Source organism: Oncorhynchus mykiss, chromosome 1 (genome assembly GCF_013265735.2).
Source record: "Oncorhynchus mykiss isolate Arlee chromosome 1, USDA_OmykA_1.1, whole genome shotgun sequence".
In the NCBI taxonomy this organism is placed as follows: domain Eukaryota; kingdom Metazoa; phylum Chordata; class Actinopteri; order Salmoniformes; family Salmonidae; genus Oncorhynchus; species Oncorhynchus mykiss.
In genome coordinates this window covers 9811778-9830472 of record NC_048565.1, presented here as the reverse complement: position 1 = coordinate 9830472, position 18695 = coordinate 9811778, and the positions used below count along the sequence as shown (strand labels likewise).

At 43.5% G+C, this 18695-nt stretch overlaps 3 protein-coding genes across 3 annotated transcripts; 1 reads left to right on the top strand and 2 right to left on the bottom strand.

Annotated features, from left to right (window-relative positions):
- Positions 1-106: 106 nt before the first annotated feature.
- LOC110519733 (protein ANKUB1-like) lies at positions 107-3186 on the top strand. Its single transcript, XM_021596686.2, has 3 exons — positions 107-240; positions 936-1859; positions 2677-3186. Exons 1-3 carry the CDS (start codon positions 107-109, stop codon positions 2756-2758), a joined length of 1140 nt encoding a protein of 379 aa, XP_021452361.2. The 3' UTR covers positions 2759-3186.
- On the bottom strand, positions 2013-4464 carry LOC110511657. Its single transcript, XM_036938257.1, has 3 exons — positions 3813-4464; positions 3556-3643; positions 2013-3426 (listed from the first exon to the last, which is right to left on the bottom strand). The coding sequence occupies exons 1-3, from the start codon at positions 4116-4118 to the stop codon at positions 3281-3283; spliced, it is 540 nt and encodes a 179-aa protein (XP_036794152.1). The 5' UTR covers positions 4119-4464; the 3' UTR covers positions 2013-3280.
- Positions 4205-11256, bottom strand: LOC110515163. The gene is made up of 7 exons (XM_036989300.1): positions 10792-11256; positions 10394-10469; positions 10037-10143; positions 9766-9802; positions 9225-9646; positions 4443-7593; positions 4205-4213 (listed from the first exon to the last, which is right to left on the bottom strand). The coding sequence occupies exons 2-7, from the start codon at positions 10430-10432 to the stop codon at positions 4205-4207; spliced, it is 3765 nt and encodes a 1254-aa protein (XP_036845195.1). The 5' UTR covers positions 10433-10469; positions 10792-11256.
- Between the last annotated feature and the right edge of the window lie 7439 nt (positions 11257-18695).

Sequence of the window (18695 nt, the reverse complement as noted above, 5' to 3'; positions counted from 1 at the left end):
AGTAGATCAATGGTCCTCTGGCTCAACACCTTATGGATGTAACATAGAGACAAATGGACTGTATGGAACACATTCTTGGTTCATGGCAACCAGGAGGACAACCTGCATGTGTCTCTGTCTCCCAGGGGCTACTCTACGGTTGGACACCTGGGATGGGTGGGCGGAGTTCCTCAGAGGCTGCTTCCTGGGACACAGACTGACCGTCCAACGACACCTGTCTAGGGAGAGACCTGTGATGAGGTCAGAATACACATCTACACACTGAACTGTATGATAGACTTACTATCAACAGTGATGGTACTGAACCTTTATATAGTTTACAATGATAGTACTGACCCTGTATATAGCTTACAATGATAGTACTGACCCTGTATATAGCTTACAATGATAGTACTGACCCTGTATATAGCTTACAATAATGGTACTGACCCTGTATTTAGCTTACAATGATAGTACTGACCCTGTATATAGCTTACAATAATGGTACTGACCCTGTATATAGCTTACAATGATAGTACTTACCCTGTATATAGCTTACAATGATGGTACTGACCATGTATATAGCTTACAATGATAGTACTGACCCTGTATATAGCTTACATCAATGGTACTGACCCTGTATATAGCTTACAATAATGGTACTGACCCTGTATATAGCTTACAATGATAGTACTGACCCTGTATATAGCTTACAATAATGGTACTGACCCTGTATATAGCTTACAATAATGGTACTGACCCTGTATATAGCTTATATTCTCGTGTTTTTTTCCTTCATACAATTTTTCTCTTACCCTGATATTTAATACTGCATTGTGGGAAAGAGCTTGCAAGTAAGCATTTTACTGTACTGTTTTATAACCCACTGTATCTTGTGAACTTGACAAAAAAAACTTGAAACGTGTTATAAATACATTGATTCTGTATTATTCCAGGTTCCAGCTCCGGGTGGCACTCTACATCGCTGCTTCTCTGGGCCACCTGGACCTGGCCGGCTGGCTGCTGGAGAGGGGGGTGCGTGTCATTGAGCCGGTGGGGGTTCACCCTTACCGTGAGTGGTGCCACCAGACGGCCCACCCCGACGTCGCCAAGTGTCCCGCTGTCGCCTCCATCGAGCGCGGCCAGCTCACCATCCTCAAACTCTTTATTGCCAGCAGCGTTCTGACCCTTGCCTGTCGGGATCCCCAGGGTCGCGACCCCCTGAGGATCGCCCTTCAATACGGCCACAGGGAGTGTGTGAGTCACCTGGCCACCAGGCTGTGCTCTGTGGTGGTCCTCCCAGGTATGGCCCTGCCCATGCGGACATACCTCCAGATAAAGGGCTGGGTGAGGCTGGGGCAGAGGAGGGCAGCATCCAGGCACTGCATGGGCCTCAACAGGGCTCCGTTCAGGACCAGGGTGGGCGACACGGTCCTGGTGGACGGCTTCACCCTCCCCAAGATGTCCTCCAAGCCCAGGAGGAGTGAGGCCAAGGCGGGTATCAGGGTGATGTCCACAGCCTCTCAAAGTTTGACCCCCATCAACTGCCCATCTCATGTAACCTGCCCGCTCCGTGCCCTGGCATCCCAGGATAAACCTCTTCAACTACCGAAGCAACACCCTGTGGCCACGAGTGATGAAAGAGAGAACAAGAGGGGATGTGGAGGGAAGGGATGTGAGGAGGATGAGAGTGGGGATCAGAACAGCAACCAATGGAGGAGCAGAGTCCCGCTCCCGCCCATTTCCAGAGACACCAATCTCAGACCTGTGTTTGACTCGCCAAACTCCGCCCAGATCCTCACCACCTCACTGGAGGCCTTTTCTCTCCACTGCGACCGCACACCCAGAGAAAACGCCATATACTGTTTGGCCTTGGCCAGGTTAGTCCAAGTTTAAATGACAGCTACGGTGAATATGAATATTTCTCTGGAGGTTTCTTATGAAAGGTGTGAATACTGTCAGAATAAGCCTCCTATAATCAGTGGGGGGGGGGGGGAACACATGTAAAAGCTGTTTACACACTTTTTATTTTATTTTGTGCAAGCATTTACCCACCTTTTGTGGAAGATGCATTGAAAGTAGAGGGAGCGTTACTTCTTTAATCCTGAACGGCAATCAGCATTTACCAGTCAATGTTTTTACCACTACATCACTGCCTATGATATAGCCTTATCCTCCCTGAATAGATTTCAGTACAAACAAATCATGAGCCAACCATCATGCTTAGAAGGTACATAGTCAAATCAAATCAAACTTTATTTGTCACATGCGCTGAATACAACAAGTGTAGATCTTTCCGTGAAATACTTTACTTACAAGCCCTTAACAAACAGTGCAGTTCAAGAAGAGTTAAGAGAATATTTAACCAATAAACTAAAGTAACAAATAATAAAACAGTTGAACTTGTCCGGTGGCCATTTGATTAATTGTTCAGCAGTCTTATGACTTGGGGTTAGAAGCTGTTATAGGTTTACCCTAACAAGTCCTGAAACAAATCATGAGCCAACTATCATGCTTAGAAGGTATATAGTGTCAGTCTTATTGGTTCACCCTAACAAGTTGTTTCAGTATGGGGAGAGGATAGAATGTAAGGGCGTTTCATTAATGTATTGAGGCCATTACATATACAGTATTTCACAATGCTAGGACACAGATTTGGTCTCCTAACCTTGTTCTGGTTGATTGACTCTCTAACAGTGCCTTCACACAGAGACCATGGTTGCAGCAGCTGAATGTAGCGCGGACTCTGTCCAGGAGGAGTGCTCAGCACATTGGGTAGACACCAGGATCCTGGTCATTAGGCAGATTAAACATACTGAAACAAGGAGGGACAACCTGGAATTGTCCAAAAAGGAACTCTTATTTGAGTTTTTATTTTTATTTTTTACAGTGAACAAGATGAGACTTTGGAACGGATGATGCCTGAAACAATGCGGACGACTTAGAATTTCGTTCCTTTGGATGAGGCTTATAGATATAGTCTTTGCCTGTTTGATGGTTAGTCTGAGGGCATAGCAGGATTTCATATAAGTGTCTGGATTAGTGTCCCGCTCCTTGAAAGAAGCAGCTCTAGCCTTTAGCGTGGTGTGGATGTTGCCTGTAATCCATGGCTTCTGTCGGTGATATGTACATACGGTCACTGTGGGCACGACGTTGTCGATCCGCTTATTGATGTAGTCTGTGACTGAGGTGGTATACTCCTCAATGCATGTGGATGAATCTCAGAACATATTACAGTCTGTGCTAGCAAAACAGTCAATATATGACAACAAATGAATGCAATCTAATTTAATGAGGAAAATTATCTTAGGTTGGAGAAGCTTCTAGTGATGGCTCTATACATTCTGGTGAAAAGGGAGGGTTTGCGACTCTTCTCTTCAGGTGGGAAGGAATATGCGATGTCATTTCCCTCTGGAGCAAAGGAGCCATGAGAATTTGTCCTCGACTCTGCAAAGAAAGACCATCCAGTATGTCATGGGTAACAATTCAGAGCAGAGTGCAATGTCTTTCCAAATGAATTAGTTGAACGCTAAAGTAATAATATCTTAGTCTTGAATGAGCAGCAGCAGGGCTTACCTGTAAAGTACACAGTAGGGGAAGTGTTCTGCGGCTGGTACTCCATAGACTTTTGAGGACAGTGGTCCTTTCTAACTTTCTTGGAACCCTGTTTGGTGGGAAAAGGCACATTAAAACAAACTGTTATATATCTTAAAGTACAGTATATCAACTGGAAAAAGGCAATACAATGCTAAAATACTGAATTATATAAACAAATAATATCTCATACATTCAAAAGCAGTGTTATTCATGAAAAATCTGCACTTGTACTATACCTTTATGTTAAAGCATATCTTGCTGAACATGGTTTTCTTGCTTTTCTTGGACTTGAAGATGGGGATCTGCTCTCCAGTACTGCTGGTGCTATCCCTTACCAAATCCAACATCCCTTCTACAATGTCACTGGTGGCCATGCTGGTACCGGACTCAAAAGAACATTTGGCATTGGCTTTGGTGATCATTTGATGACTTGAGCCAACTGATAAGGCATCCATAATTTTGTTGACCATGACCTTCGTGAGCTGATTCATTGTGTCACTATCATCTGGCTTGCTCTGATTGAGCTGAATAGGAAAGACCATGCAAGTAGAGGTGCTTGGTTCATTCTGGACTGAAACATCAATGTTGATATTTTCATACTCATCTAACCACTGTTTTAGGAAGCCCTTCACTGTCTCTTCAACAAATATCTGGAGAAACTGAGAGGAGAGCTTCCTGGATATGGCACATTGTTCCTTTCCCCATTTCAGCCTTGAAAGAATGGAGTCTGAAGCACTTCTGGCTGCTGCCAATGTTAAGACCTGTGGAGTGCTGTGGCTGTCCTGAAGGGCTATCACTTTATCCACAAATTCATGACTGAAAAGGTGGATGGTCCCAGTGGAAATTATTTTTCTCAATTTCCTAACAGCAGATCGGAGGTTGTCAGGATGAGAAGAACCCTGTCCATCTTCCTGTGTGTTCTCAACACTTTCCACCATTTCGTCCACTACCACCCCAGCAGCTTGCCTGACTTTGTCCACAAAGGATGGGGGAAGTAAGTTCTCTGTGTGAAACAAGTCCTGAATGATCATGTTTCTTACAATGGGAAAGTCACTCTGAGCAGATAATTCAGTGGGGATGGGAGTACCGGGCAAGGTGAAGTCCCATTCTGACTGCTTTGATTTTGAAGTAGGTGTTAGAGAGATGGAGGAGCGTGAAGAAGAGGTATTTCTTGTATTTTGGCTGTCAGCACTCCTACAACGGATCGTGTCAATATCCTCCAGCATGGATCCTGAGAGCTTAGTGGTTTTAGGTAGTAATTTGTGCGGAATGTCCACACAGGCATTGTTTCCACCAGGTGTAACACTGCTCTGGTTGACCTCAAGATGGCAGAGACTTGCTCTTTGTGAAGCAGGACTGCTTTGATATGTAAATATTTGGATTGAACCAAGTGTTGTGTCTGACATTTGAAGATCTTTTCTGAGAAACTCCGTAATCTTACTTTGCAGACTGTAGTAGATGTTACGAGCAACAGACCAGATTCTTTTCTCATAAACCTGTCCAGTGGTGAGCAGGGAGGTTCCAGATACCATGTCAGATGATTGGGTGGTCTGGGTGAGCTCCTGCAGATCTTTCACTATGGTTTGTATAATATCAGTAGATGTGGTGGATGTAGATACAGACTGGAGGTACTTATCTGTTGTACCTTCCTCCACAATGTTAAATGATCTAGAGAGGACCTCACTCACTCCTTTCTCAGCTTTGGTTTGGAACTCATGACTAGAGAGTTTTTGGAGGCTCTTTGTTGAAAGACTGTGGGAAGATGCAATGCCTTTGGAGGCAGCCGTGCTGCAATCTAGACTTACTGGAGAGGTTCGCTCAGGAGAACCTTGGAGACGTTCAAACATGTCTTCACATGGTGTTCGGGACCTTGACAAGGAGATGTCATTCAGCTGAGACAGAACACCACCTACCAACATGTTGACCTCAAGGGACATATCAGATATTTTCTTTCCTACTGTGGAGAAGCAAGGTGCATTTGATGTCTGATCCTCGCATGAGGTCAAGATTGTTGAAATGACCTGTTTGGTACTATTGTTCATTAGACCCTCGTCTGTTTCAGTCCAGAGAAGTTTTGAACTCTCGCTGACACCCATGTGTAGAGTCACTTCCTGGTTCAAACTGGGCAAGTGAGGCACACTCTTACTAGCTTGCGTCAAGTTCTGGCTTGCCAAACCAAGGTACTCCTTAGTCCCAAGATGTCCAGAGTCCTCTGTGGGTGTACGGCTAGACATTCTTCTCTGCACGTCTGACCTCTGCCGGTGAATGGTGAAGCCCTTTAATGTCTTCTTAATATTTTTATATAAACTAGTAGTAGCAGACCAGATCCTGTTCTTTCGCTTTTGTGCATTTTCCTGGAGGTCAGGTTCTCTCTCCTCTACTTCTGCAGGTTGCGCCAAGCTCTGCAGGTCTTCCACAAATGTGTCAATGATGCCAAAGGCAGCAGAATCCGCACAAATATCCTTTGACAAGGTTCTCTGGTTTTGAACGGAACAAGACTTGGATGCTACAGAATAAGCAGGCTGTGCACTAGTTAAGCTACTGTTGGACTTTTTAACTAGGAACCCACTCACTGCTTGAGTGGTGTCTCTCTTGAATTCCTCACTTGAGAGTTTTTTCATGCAATCTAATAGACTGGTCAAAGCTGTGGCCTTACTTCTGCTCTCCTCAATTTGACAGGGGAACTCATATACTATTGGTGATGAGGCCCTGGAATGGGAGATATCCCCAAGCTGAGCCAGAACGCCCTCTACAAATTGTTGTCTCTCAATAGAGAAGTCTGATCCTTTTTCTCCAACAGTGTACAGGGGGTCCTCCTTTGACACCTCAGTGTTGTACAAGACCAGAAGCTCTGAGACGACTTCTTTGGTGCAAGTTGTCAGAAGGAGCTTGCTTTCTTCTGACTCAGTTTGTGCCCAAAGAAGTTTTGAGCACTCACTTAGGCCTCTTTGTAAAGTAACTTCACCAGTGGACTCTGGCAACTGAGGCTCACTCTTACTGGGCCTATATTTCATGTCTAAGCAAGGAAGTGGAACTGTCTCCTTAAACTCAGAATTTGTGATGTTGTCATCAGATGTGACAATGCTCTTTAGGGCAAATCTCTGAAGCTTGCCGAAATAATCTTTCAAGTTGTTTTGGATGCTGTGGTAAATGTGAACAGCAGCAGACCAGGCACTCTTCTGTTGGGGACTCTCTTCAGATTCAGCCAAGGACTTCATATCTGACACGAAAGTCTTAACAACTACTGACGCTGCTGAGCCCACTGGGTGAATTGCCTCTGTCTTTACAATGCCAGACAATGTTTGACCTGATACAGCAGCTGTTAACTCAGACTGAACGACTGAACTAGGAAAGCTCAAACTACTGACTTTTTTGGCAAGAACTCCACTCACTGCTTGTATTGCTGATGTTTGAAACTCCCGGCTGGAGAGTTTTTGGATGCTCTTAGATGTGAGCGTGCAGGAGGAACCAGATTCACCAATATTGTAGCTGCTCTCGTATTTCCTTATCAGGGCATCAAGATCGTCAATGAAGCCAACATGCGATGCCAAAAACGTGATCTTGTCCTTCAGATCTTTCAGCAAATTATGTTGGTTCTCGTCAACAAAAGCCACCATTGTGTCAGAGATCATGGTCATGACTTGCCCTGTTAGACTCTTGCTCTCTTGGTCAACTTTTTCAAGTTTAGCAGCCAGCTCTCTCACCATGCTCTCAGTCACCTTGGTCTGTGAGTCTCCCCTTACCGGTGTCACTTGAGAGGTTTGGCTAGCGGAGGCACTCTTAACGACCACTGATAAGGCCGACTTGACATCTTTAATCACTTCTGCCATTACAGCAGGGGTCATCTTCGGAGAGCCTGCACTTCCAGATGGAGAATTGGACATGCATGCAAGTTTGGAGAGAGAACCTTGCAGGCTGTCCTGCACACAGGTGACGAGGGTGTCCTCTGAGACACCTAAAAGGACTTGTAGCGAGTCAGAGTTGGTTGTCTTCTTCTGCACATCAGACAGAGAGGTTCTTGAAAAAAAAAAAAAAATCATCACAGTCAAACAAATAATATGTAATGCTGTGAGGAACGTTGCTCTGGTGGAGGTGTGTCAACCACATCTAATGATAAAAAATAATAATTTATTCAACTTCTATAGTTCTTTTCATTACAGAAAGATAAATGAGAAAAGCCTTTAAAGCCTTTAAACAGCTTGGAAAATTCCAGAAAACGATGTCATGGCTTTAGAAGCTTATGTTAGGCTAATTGACATTATTTGAGTCTGTGGATGTATTTCAAGGCCAACCTTCAAACTCAGTGCCTCTTCGCTTGACATCATGAGAAAATCAAAAGAAATCAGCCAAGACCTCAGAAAAATAATTGGTTCATCCTTGGGAGCAATTTCCAAATGGCTGAAGGTACCACGTTCATCTGTACAAACAATACCACGCAGCCGTCATACACTCAGGAAGGAGACGCGTTCTGTCTCCTAGAGATGAACGTACTTGGGTGCGAAAAGTGCAAATCAATCCCAGAACAACAGCAATGGACCGTGTGAAGATGCTGGAGGAAACAGGTACAAAAGTATCTATATCCACAGTAAAACGAGTCCTATATCGACATTACCTGAAAGGCCGCTCAGCAGGGAAGAAGCCACTGCTCCGGAAGACGCCATAAAAAACCCAGACTACGGTTTGCAACTGCACATGGGGACAAAGATCGTACTTTTTGGAGAAATGTCCTCTGGTCTGATGAAACCAAAATAGAACTGTTTGGGCATAATGACCATCATTATGTTTGGAGGAAAAGGGTGAGGCTTGCAAGCCAAAGAACACCATCCCAACCGTGAAGCACGGGGGTAGCAGAATCATGTTGTGGGGGTGCTTTGCTGCAGGAGGGTCTAGTGCACTTCACAAAATAGATAGCATAATGAGGATGGAAAATAATGTGGATATATTGAAGCAACATCTCAAGACTTCAGTCAGGAAGTTAAAGCTTGGTCGCAAATGGGTCTTCCAAATGGACATGACCCCAAGCATACTTCCAAAGTTGTGGCAAAATGACTTAAGAACAACAAAGTCAAGGTATTGGAGTGGCCATCACAAAGCCCTGACCTCAATCCTATAGAACATTTGTGGGCAGAACTGAAAAAGCTTGTGCGAGGAAGGAGGCCTACAAACCTGACTCAGTCATACCAGCTCTGTCAGGAGGAATGGGCCAAAATTCTCCCAACTTATTGTGGGAAGCTTGTGGAAGGCTACCCAAAACATTTGACCCAAGTTAAACAATTTAAAGGCAATGCTACCAAATACTATTTGAGTGTATGTAAACTTCTGACCCACTGGGAATGTGAAGAAAGAAATAAAAGCTGAAATAAATTATTATTTCTTCTTCTATTATTCTGACATTTCACATTCTTAAAATAAAGTGCTGATTTTAACTGACCTAAAACAGGGGAATTTTACTAGGATTAAATGTCAGGAATTGTGAAAAACTGAGTTTAAATGTACTTGGCTAAGGTGTATGTATGTAAACTCCGAATTCAACTTTATATGGCCATATCTATCCTCTAAAAAAAAATGTGAAATTGCTATAAACATCAAATACTGTTGAAGGACAATCATAAATAAAAGGCCGTATTGAAGAATGGTTACAGACATACCTCATGGCTGGCTTGGGCAATGGTTTTGGGCAGTAGCTTCCACTGCCCAGACTGCCCATCTCCTTAGTCAGGTACATCTCCTTGAACTTAGGTTGTTGTGATTCCTGCTCTTCTTCCTCTTCCTGATCCATACAGTTGGAGGAAGGGTAGGGAGTCGGGATGCGAAAGCTATTGTAAGACTTTCGACTGCCTGGCCTCTTAGGTACACCAGCCTCAGTAAATCTCACGCGGGACTTGGTGTTAACCTTATCGTCTAACAGACTGGTGAGTGGCACTGTGAGAGATCTCTGTGACAATGGAGAGGAGGCAGCATCTTTGATGCCCAGTAGTTCGTAAAGACCTGGGATGATGATCTGCATCAGCTTGTCCGATAAAAACTGGACAATCCTCAGACACAAGCCGGCAAGCTGTTGTTTTGTCAGCTGTATTCCAGAAACAGAAGAAGTGTTTTAAAATGTTGCATAGTGCGTCTTTCAAAAGCTTATGAACAAGGCTAAACATTCAGTGATCATTGTATTCTAAATAAGCTTTCAGATCTTACCGGGTCAGAAATGCCATTACGAATCCTACTCCATTGCCTGAAAATTATTCATATGAATTATTCATATTAATAGTATTAATATTGTCAGAAATGTCGGTCAGTAGAGTCATCAGATTAGACAGTATTTTACACATGCTTTGTAGCAATTGTTTTGACAACATTGTGGTGTGATGTAACTTTTTCCGCAATGGAAATGTAGTTGATGAATCTGCTTTCATACAATCCTTTACAGGTTTGATAGTAGTACTGTACCAAAGAAAATAGAACATACTCCTCAGTTAGGTTCTGCAGGAAGTTGATAATCAGTGAAAAAGACTCAAGATTTTTCACACTGTTGAGGCTCTCTTCTTCTGTGGTTTCCACAGTGCTGCTTTGCTTCTGGTAGAAATAAACATTATGAGTCTCAAATAATGGCACCAACAGAGTCAAACTTAACATATACAACAAATATCATACTGAAAGAACTTATGAACCGTTAGAGAGTGGAGGAGCATTGGCAACGTTGGACAAATTTAAACAACTGCAACACAACAGAGATGGTTGTGGTACATCAACATTGCCAATGATAGCATCACTATAACATTTTATTGGATTAATGTTGTAATATGAAATGACAAGGTCAATTTACCATCTCATTGACAGCTTCAGAGGTCAGGTGGTCATCCATCACACAGACAGGCAGGTCTAGAGACTGGGACAAGGCTCTATGGTCATAACCAGGAGAGAATGGAAACATCAGAGCAGTCCCAATGGCAGAATCTAACCACTGTCTTCATGTCAAAGACTCACTCACTCATTTGCTTTGTCAAACCTACCCCTTAGAACTACTTCGATATTAAAAACCCAGGCTTTCCTAAAATGTTTACCTCAGCCAGTCTAGAACCCAGGTGTGTCTACAAAACACATGTACTCCTCCATAAGGTTCATGGCTTGCCTATTGTTTTATCCCAGTACAAGAGGGGCAACTGGATTCAGGATTAAACACAAGCAGTCTTTAAGGTATATCTTATTACAGTTTAGGCCTACCTTATTATTTTCTTCCATCTGGCAATATCATTTTAAGGAATGAAATCTGTTTTGTTGCTAGTATTATTAGTAACTGTAGGAAAATACAGCTGTAGAGTACAATAATCAGCTACTTTCTGAAGGGAAGCCAAGCTCATAAGCAATTTAGAACCTACAGACAATTATGACAAAATTGGAACGCATGAATGCGTCACAAACGCCTTGTGGTCACATGTTATTTTAGGGCGTGGCTCCGCATTCGTGACCGGTTCTCATATTTATTTTTCCCGGTATCCGTTAGTGCTGGAATTTGCGATTAATACTTTTCTCATGCCGAAACCGGATTAAATAAATACCGGTAGTTAAATGACAAAAAATATGATATTCGCAATGTCATTAAGCAACAACAACAACATAAATAGCTACTACAATTTCTAAACATGATTTTGTCATCAGTTCAGTACCATTTGTTTGATTTTGTGGACCCACGACTAGACTTTATCCATGTTAGTTAGTTGCTAGCGATGCTAGTCAGCATAGGCTGCTACGTGATAAACAGTTCGCGTTAGCGAATTAGCTACCTAGCTAGCCAGTCTAACAAGCTGTCAAATCCAATGGAAACCGATGCAGCCCTGCTGCCAAATAAGGGCTAGCTCGATGACCCGTGGTAACAGTGGGGTCCCCATGAGTTTCAAGGCTTTAATAAGTGCTATCGTGCAGAAAAAGAGAATAAAATACTGGTTGATGAGCTAGCTAAGTTAGCAAGACGGGTATGACCGTTAACAGCGTGCATGCACAAATGCATGACGACACATTGAATATAAGTGAAGCAGGCATGCAGAACGAGATCGCCCCACCAAGCCAGATAGTAGAGGGGTACAACAACGCCGGGACACAGAGGCATAGCTCATACAATTATATTTTGTTCCAGTCAATGACAATACATGTTGAAAAATAAATACCTGCGTCAAATATATGGCATCATATGCTAGTGCAAAGATAGCTTGCATGATTTTATTTTTTAAATCCGGTGACCACCAGATGTCCTCGTATATCCACATTTGATCAACTGTACTTGATTTTTCATCAGTACTGTGAATGACAAGCCCACTGAATCTAGTTTAATAATCTTTACACTCAGCAGGTAGAGGCCTAGGTACTTCAAATCAGTGCTTAATTTGAGCAGGATCATGCCAGAACAGGATCCGGCACCGTTTCGTTCTGGACTGTTTTGTTCCGGAACCTACTTGGCCGAATCCGGTACCTCTCGTGCCATGAAAAATAATTTTCACTTTTTGCTATGTAACAATTATAATAAAAGCGATCAAAGTTCATTCGAGTTGCCTCTTCGTCAATTATCCTGCCCCCTCATCTCTCCAGAGTTGCACTTCATCATTTGTTTCCTTATAGAATCATAGCTGCATGAAGGGTTCTGGATGAATTTTCTAAAGTTACGGAATTACTGCTGTCTGTTCAGAAATAAATTAAATAATTCAGAATAGCCTAATACGTCATGAGAAACCCTATAATTTAGCTACAAAGGACCAATGGCCCCTGTTTTTAAATAGCCTAGCTGCGGATTGTAGCCCAATAACAAAGAATAGCCTACAGTCGGGAACGCGAGGCAAATCTGTCAGTGAAAAAACAGCAGGCAGACAAAACAGGCCTTTTGCAATATTTCAAATACAATCGAGGGAAAACACAGATTGAAAAGCAATGACTCTTGCTGAAAAGATAAGACTATGCTGTAGACTACCAACATATTTGATCAACTCCCAAACATTGTTTTACAAAACAGAGAGAGGGAGAGATAGGCTTTTGACACGAGCGCATCGACAATCTCCAGCGAGTGAGCTGCGCATCATTGGGTGAGTCAGTGAAACTGGAAAGCATTTTTAGGACTAATTTCCTCCTCATATTGTAGCCTACTATATGTTTCTCCACAAACCTAGGCCTATAGGCTATTGATGGATTCAAGACAAGGTCGTTTTTATTGATCTCAGATACTAAGTTTGTCAGTGTCAAAGTAGCCTGCCATTTCGATCATTTGTGCGGATTAAAAAAAGATAATGCCAAAGTCTCCAGTCATGTAAAGGATGTAGAATTGCACGAAATGCGGTTTTAAAAAGGCCAACACTTTCCCGGACCCTAGGCTACTAAAAATGTTCCCCATGTGTTCACCTACTGTAAATGGCTCTACTCTACTGCTCTACCCAAATGTGATGATATGCGTTCAATGCTCTATTATAATACGTGATCTTTTTTCTCATGAGTTCTGGTACCACAGAGCCCCCCCTCTGGCACCTCCCAATTTACAAATTAAGCTCTGCTTCAAATTTTTATTTTACAAGGCAAGTCAGTTAAAAACAAATTCTTATTTTCATTAAAGGCCTAGGAACAGTGGGTTAACTGCCTGTTCAGGGATTTGAACTTGCAAACTTTCAGTTACCAGTCCAACACTCTAACCACTAGGCTACTTGTCTTCATGAAGGGTTTATGTGAGCCTGTTTGCATCCCTCCCAGCTGCCCACTGCATTGAGGCTAGGTAACACAGTCGCCACAGATAAATCCATGATAACCAAAAACTTCAACAAGCATTTCTCAACGGCTGGCCATGCCTTCCTCCTGGCTTCTCCAACCTCAGCCCATGGGAAAGGAAGATGATTCTAAGAAGCAATTTGTTCATTTGGCTGGTGTCAAGTAAAGTATGTGACTAGTACTTACAATAGGAGACATGGTTATGTGATGGGGTGATAGTACTTACAGTAGGAGACGTGATGGGGCGATCGTACTTACAGTAGGAGACGTGATGGGGCGATGGTACTTACAGTAGGAGACATGTGATGGGGCGATAGTACTTACAGTAGGAGACATGGTTATGTGATGGGGTGATAGTACCTACAGTAGGAGATATGGTTATGTGATGGGGCGATAGTACTTACAGTAGGAGACATGTGATGGGGCGATAGTACTTACAGTAGGAGACATGGTTATGTGATGGGGCGATAGTACTTACAGTAGGAGACGTGTGATGGGGCGATAGTACTTACAGTATTAGACATGTGATGGGGCGATAGTACTTACAGTAGGAGACAGCCACGCCAGCAGTGCTTTGTCAACATTGTCCCATCACGCACTAGTGACTCCTGTGGCGGGCCAGGCGCCGTGCACGCAGCAGTGCCCGCTGACACGGCTGGCTTCCAGGTTAAGCGGGCATGGTGTCATGAAGCAGTGTGGCTTGGCTGGGTTGTGTTTCGGAGGACGCACGGCTCTTGGCTCTCGCCTCTCCCAAGTCCATATGGGAGTTGTAGCAATGGGACAAGACTGTAACTACCAATTGGATACCACTAAATTGGAGAAGAAAAAAAAGAAGTCACCTTGGGGGTTTGTGGTATATGGCCAATATACCTCCACGTTGCGTTGTGCCTAAGAACAGCCCTTGGCCGTGGTATATTGGCCATATACCACACCTCCTTGGGCCTTATTTCTTAATTGTACACATTTGGACACTTTTACAATTATTGTATGGTAAACATTGACATCTGCCTGGGTGGAACACCCTCCATAATGGGTGTCTGTGTGGGACACCCTCCATTACGGCTCCATCAGTGCTGAGCCCTCTCACTCTGATTGTATGGGACACTCAATTACGGCTCCTTGTGTTTCCAATCTTCTTCCTCTGGCAGGATTACTTCCACGTGCAACTGTCAGACGACAAGCAGGTGAGGCACTTCCTGGAGCTGAGCTATGCTGGTGCCATCCTTCGGGACAGCTGGGTCCTGACAGACGTTGGCATCACCCCTAGCAGTGCCATCTGCTGCCTGCTGAAGGTACCAGCCGAACACCTAGCTGTTTCTACCCGTGCTTGAAAATGCATATCAAAGTGAGCTGGCTATTGCTTGAAACAGCTTCATACTATCATTAGCATAAAGTGTTTCAGATATAGTGTGGTAATATATAGTATGGTTATATAGTATGGTTAAATAGTATGGTTATGTAGTATGATTATATATATTATGGTGATATAGTGTGGTAATATATAGTATGGTTATATAGTATGATTATATAGTATGATTATATAGTATGATTAGGTATGATTAGGTGATTTAGTTCATTCAAACAGGTGCCATTAATACAGGTAACGAGTGGAGGACAGAGGAGCCTCTTAAAGAAGAAGTTACAGGTCTGTGAGAGCCAGAAATGTTGCTTGTTTGTAGGTGACCAAATACTTATTTTCCACCATAATTTGCAAATAAATTCATTAAAAATCCTACAATGTGATTTTTCTGGATTTTTTTTCTTTCTCATTTTGTCTGTCATAGTTGAAGTGTACCTATGATGAAAATTAGAGGCCTCTCTCATCTTTTTAAGTGGGAGAACTTGCACAATTGGTGGCTGACTAAATACTTTTTTGCCCCACTGTATAGTGTGGTGGTATATAGTATGGCGATATATAGTATGTTGAGGTCACCCTGCTTGAGACTTAAAGTAATATTGCCCTTGCTCAACCAAGACCATGGTTATGGTAGAATATTTGGTTAGTAAGGACACTGCTTTATACCGAGACCATGGTTATGGTAGAGTGATTGATTAGTAAGAACACTGCTTCGTGAGTGTGAAGTGTTGTTGTACAGAGGTCCCTGGGTACATGTCCAGAGCCAGACAGGGACAGAACTCACTCTGTTCCACAAAGTTCTGTGGAAGATTTGCTAACAGAGGAGAGTGGTTATGTATCTAAGTACAAATTTAACCATCAGAATAATGTTTATTTGTGTTCCTTACTCCTTACTTACACATCCCATCATTGACATAGTCAAAGCCAGACCTTCTGTCTGTCTCTCCTTCTTGCTGGTTGACTAGAGTGGAAATCTATAGTATTGTATGGTTGACCTGGGATAGAGCTGAAATGTGGCCCGATGTAGTGTTGCTTTGTACCAAACACCCTTACAGTCATAAACCTTTTCCCCATGTAATCGCCTCAACCTCAGTCTGGTGTTCGCTAACAGTATCTGAAGAGTCTGTATACCCAGTGGTGTATAGTACAGTAGAGCACAGCAGACTACAGTAAAGTACAGCAGACATAGTACAGCAGAGTACAGTAGAGTACAGTAGAGCACAGCAGACTACAGTAGAGTACAGTAGAGCACAGCAGAGTACAGTAGAGTACAGTAGAGCACAGCAGAGTACAGCAGAGTACAGCAGACAGAGTGCAGTAGAGTACAGTAGAGTACAGCAGAGTACAGCAGACAGAGCACAGCAGAGTACAGTAGAGTACAGCAGAGTACAGCAGAGTACAGTAGAGCACAGCAGGCCGTATAGTAGGAGAAGAAGAGGCCCTTTCATTGGTTCATTGAAATACATATTCATATATTTATATATTCTTGACCCAGAAAATATAAAAAACTATCGGCCTATATCGAATCTTCCATTCCTCTCAAACATTTTAGAAAAGGCTGTTGCGCAACAACTCACTGCCTTCCTGAAGACAAACAATGTATACGAAATGCTTCAGTCTGGTTTTAGACCCCATCATAGCACTGAGACGGCACTTGTGAAGGTGGTAAATGACATTTTAATGGCATCGGACCGAGGCTCTGCATCTGTCCTCGTGCTCCTAGACCTTAGTGCTGCTTTTGATACCATCGATCACCACATTCTTTTGGAGAGATTGGAAACCCAAATTGGTCTACACGGACAAGTTCTGGCCTGGTTTAGATCTTATCTGTCGGAAAGATATCAGTTTGTCTCTGTGAATGGTTTGTCCTCTGACAAATCAACTGTAAATTTCGGTGTTCCTCAAGGTTCCGTTTTAGGACCACTATTGTTTTCACTATATATTTTACCTCTTGGGGATGTTATTCGAAAACATAATGTTAACTTTCACTGCTATGCGGATGACACACAACTGTACATTTCAATTAAACATGGTGAAGCCCCAAAATTGCCCTTGCTAGAAGAATGTGTTTCAGACATAAGGAAGTGGATGGCTGCAAACTTTCTACTTTTAAACTCGGACAAAACAGAGATACTTGTTCTAGGTCCCAAGAAACAAAGAGATCTTCTGTTGAATCTGACAATTAATCTTAATGGTTGTACAGTCGTCTCAAATAAAACTGTGAAGGACCTCTGCGTTACTCTGGACCCTGATCTCTCTTTTGAAGAACATATCAAGACCATTTCAAGGACTGCTTTTTTCCATCTACGTAACATTGCAAAAATCAGAAACTTTCTGTCCAAAAATGATGCAGAAAAATTAATCCATGCTTTTGTCACTTCTAGGTTAGACTACTGCAATGCTCTACTTTCCGGCTACCCGGATAAAGCACTAAATAAACTTCAGTTAGTGCTAAATACGGCTGCTAGAATCCTGACTAGAACCAAAAAAAAAAAAAAATGTGATCATATTACTCCAGTGCTAGCCTCTCTACACTGGCTTCCTGTCAAAGCAAGGGCTGATTTCAAGGTTTTACTGCTAACCTACAAAGCATTACATGGGCTTGCTCCTACCTATCTCTCTGATTTGGTCCTGCCGTACATACCTACACGTACGCTACGGTCACAAGACGCAGGCCTCCTAATTGTCCCTAGAATTTTTAAGCAAACAGCTGGAGGCAGAGCTTTCTCCTATAGAGCTCCATTTTTATGGAACTTTCTGCCTACCCATGTCAGAGACGCAAACTCGGTCTCAACCTTTAAGTCTCTACTGAAGACTCATCTCTTCAGTGGGTCATATGATTGAGTGTAGTCTGGCCCAGGAGTGGGAGGGTGAACGGAAAGGCTCTGGAGCAACGAACCGCCCTTGCTGTCTCTGCCTGGCCGGTTCCCCTCTTTCCACTGGGATTCTCTGCCTCTAACCCTATTACAGGGGCTGAGTCACTGGCTTTACTGGGGCTCTCTCATGCCGTCCCTGGAGGGGGTGCGTCACCTGAGTGGGTTGAGTCACTGATGTGGTCATCCTGTCTGGGTTGGCGCCCCCCCCCCCCTTGGGTTGTGCCGTGGCGGAGGTCTTTGTGGGCTATACTCAGCCTTGTCTCAGGATGGTAAGTTGGTGGTTGAAGATATCCCTCTAGTGGTGTGGGGGCTGTGCTTTGGCAAAGTGGGTGGGGTTATATCCTTCCTGTTTGGCCCTGTCCGGGGGTGTCCTCGGAATGGGCCACAGTGTCTCCTGACCCCTCCTGTCTCAGCCTCTAGTATTTATGCTGCAGTAGTTTATGTGTCGGGGGGCTAGGGTCAGTTTGTTATATCTGGAGTACTTCTCCTGTCCTATTCGGTGTCCTGTGTGAATCTAAGTGTGCGTTCTCTAATTCTCTCCTTCTCTCTTTCTCTCTCTCGGAGGACCTGAGCCCTAGGACCATGCCCCAGGACTACCTGACATGATGACTCCTTGCTGTCTCCAGTCCACCTGGCTGTGCTGCTGCTCCAGTTTCAACTGTTCTGCCTTATTATTATTCGACCATGCTGGTCATTTATGAACATTTGAACATCTTGGCCATGTTCTGTTATAATCTCCACCCGGCACAGCCAGAAGAGGACTGGCCATCCCACATATGCTCTCTCTAATTCTCTCTTTCTTTCTCTCTCTCGGAGGACCTGAGCCCTAGGACCATGCCCCAGGAATACCTGACATGATGACTCCTTGCTGTCCCCAGTCCACCTGACTGTGCTGCTGCTCCAGTTTCAACTATTCTGCCTTATTATTATTCGACCATGCTGGTCATTTATGAACATTTGAACATCTTGACCATGTTTTGTTATAATCTCCACCCGGCACAGCCTGGTGGAGATTATAACAAAACATGGTCAAGATGTTCAAATGTTCATAAAGAGGAAGAGGACTGGCCACCCCACATAGCCTGGTTCCTCTCTAGGTTTCTTCCTAGGTTTTGGCCTTTCTAGGGAGTTTTTCCTAGCCACCGTGCTTCTAC